Here is an 11,848-nt window from a genome sequence, read left to right as displayed (position 1 = left end):
GCCATGGTACTTTGGAATAAATCAATCTCCCCTTCTCTGTGACAGCCCCTCAAGTACTGGAAGACAGCTATCTTATCACCCCTAATCTTGTAAGAGGTGGGGTGGCTCAATGGCTTAATGATGCTGAAGATGGTTTCTGCTCCAGCTGTTCGAGTCCTAGCACTGTGTGTCAGGGTGAGCTCCTGTCATTTACCTCAGCTTCTGTCCACCTAATAGTTTGAAAGTATGTTCTATGCGAGTAGATAAAATAGGTACACTTTGGGATGAGCTGGTGCTCTGTACAGGCAGTCAGAACCCTGCTCTCTTAATTTTCCCAGTTGCAACACTCATTTGCAAGATGGCTCTGAGGAAGAGCAGGCCTGGATGACACTCCAGGAAGAGCCACTGTTTTCTTTCTGGTACGAAGCCAGCTTACCTTCTTATGGCACACCATGAGAAGCGCCAACTTTTTCTACAACAGTTGATACCTTGGCAGTCAAACTATTACATTGTTGCATTGTAGGCTCCTGGTTAATTAACAATGCCATATGCTAACCCCTAATCCTTTTCTTCAATAGATGTATCTAGCTCCCTCAGTTGTTCCTCATACAATTTTAGCCTTCAGAACCTTTATCGATCAGACCCATTTTTTTCTTTGGGAAGTCTGAGCCACTTTACTTCTTGTCACTGGAACACGTGATGAAGTCCTTCCTTCAGATGTCTGTGTGTTTACTTCCTGGGGGAGGATATGAAATCGATTGCTTAATTCTAGTGAAGGCAGGGGCTATCTTCTCTCTCTCTTTTTTAAAATCCTTTTTGTGGCATCATGCACCCTTGCCTCTCCTCTTCATATTCCTTGATGTGTTCTTTGGATAGAAACCTCTGATTTTAATAGGAGTTTTCAGATCTGAGTTCTTACATTATGCTTCCAAATGGCTGATTTTCAGCAGCTCAATTAATTCCAGCAGAATTAATTCTTGCTCCCCATCCAATGACATCATTTCTAAGATTCAGAAGCCCCTGCAAGCTGAAACCATTTCATAACTAAGTGCAGCCCCCAATATCAGACTGTATTACTTTTACAAATAAAGAAGTACAAATACAGCAAATTTCCAATTTCTGTTAAGCGCTCTGTAGAAGTCAATAATACCTCAAACACAAAGAAAGTCAGATTTAATGGATTATGTGTATAGATCTTTATTATTTCCAGACACAAAGCAATTTGTATTCACTGGCAATGGCTTTTGCAATTTTACCATTAAATGGTAAGAAAGCTGGTTTGCACTATGAAAATATTTGGGGGAAATTCCTGAGCTTCATTTCTTGAAGCAAAGATGTTATAAAGGGAGAAAATATAACTTTGAACCTGAACATTACACACGTATATATTACTTAGCTGAAAAGCCCTTCTTTCAAATATAGATGCTTCAAAACTGCATTTAAAGGGGGGGGGTTCAAAATTGATACATCAGATATTTTGTAATCTACTTTCTTGGAAGTCTCCTTCCCACACAAATCCTGAATATTTGCTTTGAAATGGAATAGAGCTTCAACACCTGTAAAATAAGCAACATGACCATTCAAGGAAATAATGCAGTGGGCAAAAAATAACAAAGAAGGCATCACAGCACTATATAAAAATATGGTTGCATCTAGCACCAGTCGAGATAGCAAAAAAGTCCTGCATGGAATTATCGAGTTCTAACGAATCAAGTATGTAGTAACTCATCAAGTTTACATTTCTTATTAGAAACATATACATGCCGATTTCTAAACAGAAACTGCTATGATTATAGTCATTACCAACTAAAATGAACCCAACTGGATACTGGAAATAAGTGAAACTAATCTGGCTATCACAGTTTCATTGTGAGCAAGAACAATCAAAATTGACAGCCAAGAAACCATTGACAAATCACAAAAAGATATGTTTTGAAAAGGGTGGTTATGAATTGTTTAATTCTGCAAATCATTCAAGTAAAAAAAATTCAGTTTTCTTTCTCTCTGCGAGACAGACAAAGCAGAGATCTTTGCAGTTCTTTTCTCCAAAATAGCCCTTAGAAAAAGATAACTTCTCTATTACCTACTCCAAGTGCTTCTTTGGTTGCTCAAAGATCTCTTCCGATGTTTCTGTTTCTTCCCGGTGCTCTTGTGGCTGTCGCTGCGGCCTCTTGTGTCCTGATCTCTGTCGCTACTAAATGTCTGTTTCTGTCGGGCATATTCCAAATCTGGGCTCCTCTGGTGAGGACTGCTACTCTTTCTTGAGTGTTTTTTATAAGGACGTCTTTCTTTTCTGCATTTCTCATCCTCACTACTTAAGTCTCTTCTATGTCTGCTTTTTTCAATTTTATTTTTCCCCTGGTGATTACAAACGTCTCTGTCTCTGTATGAATGACTTCTCCCCTTGCTTGGCTCTCTGTTGCATTTGCCTTGTTCTGAGAGGGAGTTCTTATAAAGGATCTTCTCATGATCCAATGTGCTATTGTGTTGCTGATTTGCAGGCACACTGGAAATGACATCCAAACTACTTTCATCAGAAACCTTATCTTTGTTGCAAATATTGACCATTGTCTCTTGAAGACTTTCTTCGTGGAAGCTCCCATTTAAGTACTTTGGATGAGGGCAACTTTCATTAGCTGCTATGCTGCTTTGACAAACGTGGAGCGGTTGGGACAAGATGGGCTGCACTGAGGTAGATGTGATGCAATGGGGAACACTTGCAAGGCTTTTCCAAGTGGGAGACTCCACTGTATTAGGGTCGTACTTTTTCACAGGAATTATTTCCATTTTCTTGCTCATAAGGTTTTTGAGCAATTTCTCTCGCAATTCCCTTTCTTTCCTCTGCAGTCCAAGAGCTCTTTCTTTTTCTTCCTCTACTCGTCGGAGTTCTGCCTCTTGTAGTTTTCTTTTCTCTTCCAGCTGCTGAAGACGGATTTTTTCCTCACTATGTTCCTGTTCCAAAAGCTTTATTGCCTACCAATATTGAAGAAAAAGAAATATATACATTCCATAATAAAATCAACTTTGCACCAGTTCAAAAAACAATGAATGTAATAGACAAAAGCATATTTATTTATTAAATCTAAAAAAGGTTTTTAAAATATGGAGTGGTAAAGCAGGGGTGTCAAACTCAATTTCATTGAGGGCCGCATCAGGGTTCTGTTTGACCATGGGGAGGGGGGGGAGCGGCATGGGCGAGGCAGGATGGGCATGGCCAGCTCAACTCATATAGGGGCACTGATGGTGGCCTGAGCACTTTGCCAGGGAAAATGGGCTCCCAAGCTCAGTTTTCAGCTGCAATGGCCTCTGTTCCGACCTAGGCTTCCTGAGACAGTAAAAAGCACACGTTTAGTCCCCAAAACCCTCTTTTTATTTCAACATAATTGTCAATTATGTTCATTCACAGCCCGTAATGAGTCACAAATAGTTTGTAAAGAATCCGACAAAAGTCTACCAAAGTCCTTCGGGCTAAGGCTGCTAAGCACCCACCTTTACCTCCCTTGAAACGCTACCAAAGACCTAATTGGAAATTAGCTTTGCAAGACCACACAGAGCACAGAGTCAAAATGGAGCTTCAGATTTTAAACCAACCAGAACGATCAAAGTTGCTTCCTGCAAAGGCTCATGTGCCTTTCCTCCTCATTTATGTCTTATGGGAGGGGCCAATCATCTCCAAGCCTTACTCTCAAGTCACCTCTCTTGTCTTAACTGTTCTTGCCTTCCGGCAGCTCTGTGCATGCGTGCTCTGGAAACAGGCTCCCCCTGTTCCTTTGCCTCACTGATGTCCAACTTTGGAGGCTCTGGAGGCAGCACATAATTCCCAGATGGCCCCCTCTCTGCCTCTGATGCAGAGTCCTTGTCCGAGCCTTCCCCAGACTCCAGGACCCATGTTCCTCCCCAACGTTCTCACTGTCCAATTTGATACAATGAAGCTGACAAATTAACCAAAGCCCTCAATGGTCTTAATCCCAAATTCCTTAATGCAATGACAAGATATGGGTTGAACCCTTGTGTATTGTATTGAAACAAGGAGTTTTGTTGACCACAGTTGAGGAAACTGAAACAATGGAAATTATGGAAGAGAGAGGACCTTGGTATCCAATCCTGATTTTTCTCCCTTTTGCTCCACCACTGATTTTGTAATATAGGATAACACAACTGGCATATTAATCCTCCAAACAAGAAAGGGGGAAAAAGAGACAGGAGAATTAGACTAGAGAAAAACCCAGTGCTGACATAAAAATCAATAACTGGTGTAGTGACTTATACAACAACTAGAAAAAAACAGGAGATCAGAAGCATCTGATAAATGATATGCATACCTTTACTTAAATTATAAGTACATATTTAGCATAGGCCTCTACAAATATTCTTTTCTTGGGCTGCAGGGCATTTTTCTATGGAAAACTTTAAAAAAGAGCTACCTTGGCTCTGCTCAGTAGTTCAGCAATTAGTCGAATGGACTGAAGATTTCTTTGAGCTAAAAGAAGCTTCCTCTCTTCTAGTTTTATTTTTTCTTGCAACTTTTTTTGCTCTTCAGCTTGAAGTTTTTCAAGCCTTTTCTTGTTTCGACGTATTTCACGATCTTTCTGTTTCTGCTCCCTCTTTCTCAATTTTTCTTCTCTTTTTTTCTCTCTTTCTAATTCTTCAAGTTCTTTCTGTTTCCTAGAAAGGCATATTACTTTACAATTTCAGGTGCTCATGTTTACTTACATTTGAAATTCAAACATAGTCATTTGAAGGTTAAAGCAATATAAAATTATTTTACCATCCTTAATTGAACTGTCCCAAGTTTACATCTTTCTGTACATTTTATATCAAACCAAATACATAATAAAGTAATTTGTCTTATTGATGTAAAATGCATAGAAAATCAAATTGCTGTATGCCTAGTCCAATGGATACAGACTTCTTGTTTTTCTACTAAAGAAAATATGGTGAGAACCAATGTATCATGACATTTCTGCAAATAACTTTAAGAATTTGCATTTTTCATGGTTTTATATTTGAATCTCTCCATCCCTAAACATGAACACATGTTATTTATGACAAATAGGTAAAAATAAGAGAATATGAACAATTTTCATGCCACTTACAAAATGGAAACCAAATGGAACTATTCTCAAAACTAGCCTTACAAAGATTGGAGGCTTCTATAGTCTGAATATGTTCAACAGTAAACCTCAAAGAAGTTTATAATACCTTAAATACATGCATATGAATGATAGAGATGAATCTAGATTTAACATCTCAGGTTAATTATACTTATAAGAAAATATCTGGTACACTGATACACATTTACTTTACTGAGATTGATTTACTTTATTTTAATATGCAAAAGCTAGTATTATTTGATGTTGATAGCTGACGGATGCACAGATTTTTTCTAACATATTAAGTTAGATCTGTAATTGGCCAGATTACAATACCTGGAAATGTATTTGCCTATAAATCTCATGAAATATAAATTAGTTTGAAATATCTTTATAGGCACCATGCCCAATATACATATAAATGCATTTTTCCCAGATTTGGCAAAGTTTATAGTCTAATATTTATAATATTTCCTATGAAAGAATGAAACCCACCTTTCTTCCTCTTTTTGTCTTTCCTCTGCTTCTTTTTCTTTACGTTTTTGCTCTTCTCTTTGTTTTTCAAGCTCTTGGAGCTTCTGTCTTTCAAGCTGACGTTTCTTAATTGATGCATCACTCAAGTGTTTTGTGGAATCAAATGAAACCTTTTACAAAGGTAGGGAAAAAACATTTTTATTAAAGTTAATAACCTCAGATCAGTGGAGAGTCTTTCTGACCCTAGATTAAAACAATACTACTCTGAACTAACTCAAAGCAGGACAGAGAATTTTAAACAATACTATGACAATAATCATTTTGCACTACATAAATGGTTATACTCCTTTGATACACATACCATTTAAATTAACAAATTTATTTACTATGGGAAAAAGAGACAAACCTTGATTTTCTTAACAGAGCACTTTTTATTCCTTTTTAATTGCTCCATCAGCCTCCATCTATTTAAATGGTGTTCCAAATAGCTGTAAAAGTTTTTAACCTAATATTTTGAACTATTTCTAAATTATCAATATGTCATATAATATAGGAATTTAAAATATAAATTTATTATATGTAGATGATATAAACCAGCCTCAAATATAATTCCAACTAAAATAAAGAAGTTTTAATTAAAACATCCAAAAAGAGTACCATCCAAAAATTTAATAATAGATTGAAATATACTGCCTTTTACAATCTATTTGAGCACAGCCAAGTCTCTAACAAAGCTATGCACCTAAGAAGGAGGCTACTATAGAAAAGGCCCTGTCATGTGTGCCTGCCACTGTGGTCTTAACATTTGGATCTATCAAATAATCTGCCTGCAAACTAAATTCTAAATTCTGTTGAATTTAGTGGGATTAGCAACCAGGTTATCCTGATTAGCAATCAGGTTATCCTGATTTAATGACCACTTGTTCAGCAAGTGCTCACTTTCGGTGGTGCTGAATCATTGTCTGTTAATTATGACTGGTCTTCATATTTATGAGCATTGCAACATTCTATGGTCACTATTTGTAACCTTCTCTGCCAGCTTCCAACTAGAAAAATCAATGCAGAAGCTGGCAGTAAGTCGCAAGTTGGGGTCATGTGTCCACTTAACTATACGATGAGGACTGCCAGAACTACTGGCAGTAAGTGTCACGATCACGTTTTTTTAACTTATTGTATCACACAATAATGGAGTTTCCATTCCCAATTAACATTAAATGAAAACTATCTGTAATTTTTGTAGAACTGCAAATGTCTGCAAACAATCTGAACACAGAAAGGGTAACCTCTAAATCAAGTGTGATCACAACCATAGCTGTTTCTCATATAAATTTTAAACTACTGGCAAACGCGCATTTGCCAAAGAGGCTCCCTTGAGCTATTCTATGGGAAATGCCTATTTGCATAGCATTACTATTCATTTATGTATTAGATTTATGTGCTGTCCATCTCATCTAGAGGCAATACTTCACAAAATTATTTTTGTCTACTTCCATACAGCATACATATTTCATGAATCACTCAAGAGCCAGGTGTAGAACCATAGTATTCCTACAACAATCTCAAACACATAACCTTGAAATAGGAGAGGTGACATTTTGCCTTTTCTGCAACTTTAGGAAAGTTTCAGATGACAAAATAAGTACCTTAAGGTGCAAAAGCTTAAAGCACCATCGTCATGTCATAAAACCTCTAGAGTCTTCAAAGAAAATTAGGTCGGTTTGTGTGTGTGTTTGCTTGCTATGGAAGGCTTTTAGGGCCAAATAAGCCTCTCTAATATGTAAGCTACACATTTAAACTCTACCCAAGAGGCCAAAAATATTGCTCTGACCTTCCAAAGACATTATATCATTTGCACAGCTCTCTTGCCGAGTCATGAGAAGGCTAAGTAAATAAGTTATGATTGCTAGCTGAAGAAAGTTTCCCACTTCTCATTCATTCTGTTATTGCTTTTCCCTTTTGCTTGTAAAGTGTGCACACAGGGGAAATATATAAAAAGCAAATATTCAAAGGAATGGCACAATGGATTTATGTTCATTACAAGATGGATATTTATCAATAGTATTTTAAAATACCTTACTTAGAAAAAATATTTTTGCTTCACTTGCATTTCCTAAACTTGTAGTTAACTGGTGACAGTGTATTTTAGTAATATGTATGTTATTATCACCTGAATTTGGAACATTACCATTTATAAAGTTATAAACTCCCTCTACTGTCTCTTGCAATTTAACTGATACCTGCTGGGTTATTTGTAGAAAGCTAATATCTGATAAGTAATTTTGAAAATTTGCTAAAATCTGTCTCAGCATTCTATTCTTTTCACTCCAAGGAAGAGTTTCTAAATAGAAATTAGTAGAATATCTGCCTGAAATTGAGCGACCTTTTGAAAATGAAGAAGAGTTCAGCACTATATCACCTTTATGTTGCAAGCCACTGCTTTGCCATCTTCACCTTTGTACATCAACTTCATTCCTCGCAAAGCATTCATAGCCTTGATGAAACCTGCATATTCTTCATATTGAATGTAGGCTTCAAAATTCAAATGGCCTCCAAAACTGAATGTATGAAAGTTTCTGCCAGTCATTTCTTCCCTATATGGATCCAACATTGGTATATCCACATTACGTATTTCCCCAAATTTGCTGAATACTTTAATGAGAGCTTCTTCACTTGGTTTTTCTGAGCCAGAGTCTTTTAATGCAAACCATTTGCAAGGTAAGCCCTCCAAATGGATAGTATCTGGTCTTTCCCCTGGCAAAGATTCATTCATATCTTTTGCATCACGAAAAAAAGAATCCCAGTCATGTCGTGTGGGGAAATCAATTTTATATTCTGCAGCACGCACTTTTAAAATATCAGAAAAGCCACTAAGTTTGATAGTTTTGCCATCTAGACATGACAGGAAGGATTTAACTAAACTCTTATTTTCTACTTCTCCTTCAAATCGGATGAAATCCATGGTGCTTTTAGAAATACGTAGTGTTGAGAACTGATGAGTATGCACCATTCCTTTTAGCCTTTCCATTACCTCCCAGTTGGAAATGGATTTCCCTGGCTGCTTTAACTGTGGAAGTGCCACACTGATAGTCATTTTTGTGATAGGTTTAAGGTATAAGCCATATGAAGCACAAAGCTCCACAGCTTCAGAAGTATCATGAACTATTGTTGCAGCTGCCATAACTACACTAACAATAATAAAGCCTGCAAGAAAAGTAGGTGGCTTATCTATATTGTAGGCACTGGTAAAAAATTGTCCCCTTTCTAATATAAATGTCCATTTTAATGGTTTCCTAAAAATTACATTGATGGTTATAGAGCAGGTCCTATTTCTTCTACTGTCACAATGTCTGGGTAGCCTGCAAAAATGTACTTGAATATTCCAATCTCAAGGAACATAAAATAAGATTTCTCCAATTGATTTTTTAAAATTATGGGAGGAGTTAGTTTTTATAAGGAGAAAAGGAAATAATTTTTCTAGAACTATGGCCTTCAGGCAGGTTGCAGATTATAGGACGGATCACAAGCAAGAGAGATGAGTTTTCAGAAGAACCCAAATCTAAGAAAAAATGAAATAGATGAATTACAGGCTTGCAGAATTTTTATCAAACATAGAATTGTTCATGAAAATCAAGCAGACTTTTTTTAGATGTTAGACTAAACTTTAAATCACTTTTTGACAATCCAAACATTCTATGAAAAATTATAATGCATAAAACAAAACATAATAAAACAAAGTAAAATTTAAACAAATTAAATGCCACAACTTTAAGCTTTAAGGACAAAAAGGCATAGTCAAGTTATATTAAGTCCCAATGACATATATATTTATCTAGAAATAAGTGAATTCAACAGAAACTGATCGAATTCAGCCCTATCTAAGTCAAAGGAAAGATCAAGATAATTATTTACAGCTGCCAGAATCCAAAGTAGCCATTGCTATATAATTTTGATTAAAAATGTTCAAACCTTGCCTTGATTTCTTTTCCTTCTCAGGAATGTTATTATTTAAGTTGGGGATCTGAACAATAAGAATTCCCTGAGTTTATAGTTAAATTCCATTGAGCCATCACAGAATGCTTCTTCATTTATAACAGAAAGAGGAAGATAGAGGTTTTCTGACTCAGATTAAAGGTCTTTGCAGCCAATGCATTATATTCACCTGAGATGAACAAAATCTATTTAACAGTACACATCACCCATATAGATGAGAACCCTAATTTGTCCCCATGTTCCTTTTTCCCCAGATACATGGTCTGTCTGTAAGGTGAAAATTTATAAAAGCAGATAGAAAGTGAAAAAAAATACTCTTTAAAAAGGGCCTTATGGGCAGGTCGAATTTAAAAAGCAGTCTGGGATCTAAAGAGGTAGAAGAAAAAAACAGCCCTAGGTCATCTTCCCAAATGTCATGGATTAGATGTATCAGATTTCAGACCCCAGACTTCATGCTAGCATAAAAGCTAGACAGCCACACTCAACTCTGGGAGAAACACAATTAATTGAAGGAATATGGCCAGCCTGATAAATTTCAGTCAATTCCTGTCTATTCTATTCCTACTGCCAGGCTAGCAAACGGGAAAACAGAATAATTTAAAAGAGAGATAAACTACTTAGGTTTGATGTAAGGCCACAGCAGGCAGCTTTACATTTAACTTGTTTTGTTTTGTAAAACAAGAATCTCAAGCGAGCCAGCAGTTGATGCCAGGGAGGCTTGCCCCAAGAGGCAATTACCGGCAGAGTCCCAGGGGATTAGGATCCTCACAGCCCATTTACAACTTGAAATGTAGCGTCGTTTAAGAAATGGAGAGACGGACAGACTCCGAGTGAACAGCTGGAAATCGCCCGTTTACACTTAAAAAACCTCTTAGCATTAAGAAACGGAGAGGGAGAGGGAGAGAGAGGGAGGGAGGGAGAGAGAGAGAGAGAGAGAGCGATCGCCCCCCTGACGCCGCTCCATCTATCTCCCCCTCCGGATCCAGCGGGGGCAGGTTGCCAAAGGAAAGCCGAATGAAGCCGGGCCGCCTCGCTCCCAGGCAGGTAGGGAGGAAAGCTGCACAGGAGGCTCCCGGATCAAGGCTGACTCTCTGTCCGCTCCTGGGACTACAATACAATTGTGGAGATGGAAGCGCTTCCAATGCCGCTGAAGGGCGCGAGGCGAAGGACGTACCGCAACGTTCCTCGGTGCCCCGCTGTCCACTCCTTGTCCCAGGCCGCTGCCTCCCCTCCGGCCCTCTGCCACCTCCAGGGCTCCGGCACCGCGGGCTGGCGCGCCAACGACACCGGCCTTCCCACACTACCCAGCGGCACCAAAACAAAAACACTTCCGCTCTCTCATGAGATCAATGAAACGGGGAGGGGGGAGGAAGTAGTTCCTTAGAGCGCCGGAAGTAGATCCGCCGGTCTCTCTCTCTCTTTCTCTCTCTCTCTCTCTCTCTCCTTTAATTTTTCAACAGCTGCTTGTTCCATGCATCCCATTATCTCTCAGCAGCGGTTCATGACCTATGTGTTGTTTTTTAAAAAAAATAATAATATTTGAAAGTACCACGTGGCCTTAAGTTACTAGACTTTAAATGACAGTAGGAGAAACAGGTGCAATTAATACAGATTGTAAACGTGTACATTTCGAACAACGGTGCCATATATACCTGGGTTCAAAACTTCAGGCAACCACTAGATGGCAGGATTGAGCTATATGTATTCTATATATACTATCTTCCCATAGTGGCGTTGTAGCTCGAGAGTAGGATGAGGGTGAAGGTTTAATTTAATTTTAATTTAATTTATTTTGTCAAACATGTATAAGATAATAGATATAAGTATAAACATTATTATGAATACAGGAAACGGATACGAATAAATGGGGACAGTAGGATAGGGACAGGCACGTTGGTGCGCTTATGCAGGCCCTTTACAGACCTCTTAGGAATGGGGTGAGGTCAACAGTAGACAATTAAGGTTAAAGCTGTGGGGGTTTGGGGATGAAACCACAGAGTCAGGTAGTGCATTCCAGGCATTGACCACTCTGTTGTTGAAGTCATATTTTCTGCAATCGAGTTTGGAGAGGTTTCAGTGGTGGGTTACGACCGGTACGCCCTGGTATGGGCATTCTAGTGCCTGCCGGGAGCACAGGTACGTTCTGGTACTGTGCTCTGGAGGGCCTGCTCGCCTGCGCTCCTTACCGGTATTTGAGCTCTTTGGGGCTTCTGCGCATGGAGCATACGGCACCTGTGCGATGCTCCGCCGAGCAGCTGGAGCATCGCAGAGGTGTCACGGAGCATTGCAGCTGGTAAGTATGCATGTGTGCA

The 11,848-nt window shown here is 38.5% G+C and overlaps 1 protein-coding gene across 1 annotated transcript; it reads right to left on the bottom strand.

Annotated features, from left to right (window-relative positions):
* Positions 1-1,160: 1,160 nt before the first annotated feature.
* On the bottom strand, positions 1,161-10,862 carry AKAP17A (A-kinase anchoring protein 17A). Its single transcript, XM_014072657.2, has 5 exons — positions 10,711-10,862; positions 7,963-9,102; positions 5,568-5,716; positions 4,404-4,644; positions 1,161-2,952 (listed from the first exon to the last, which is right to left on the bottom strand). Exons 2-5 carry the CDS (start codon positions 8,722-8,724, stop codon positions 2,059-2,061), a joined length of 2,046 nt encoding a protein of 681 aa, XP_013928132.2. The 5' UTR covers positions 8,725-9,102; positions 10,711-10,862; the 3' UTR covers positions 1,161-2,058.
* Between the last annotated feature and the right edge of the window lie 986 nt (positions 10,863-11,848).

The sequence above is a fragment of the Thamnophis sirtalis genome, unplaced genomic scaffold (assembly GCF_051295495.1).
Source record: "Thamnophis sirtalis isolate CommonGarterSnake01/CBP01778 unplaced genomic scaffold, rThaSir2_p1.2 scaffold_12, whole genome shotgun sequence".
NCBI lineage: Eukaryota > Metazoa > Chordata > Lepidosauria > Squamata > Natricidae > Thamnophis > Thamnophis sirtalis.
Note: the sequence above shows the minus strand (reverse complement) of the source record. Positions and strands in the feature narration are given on the sequence as shown.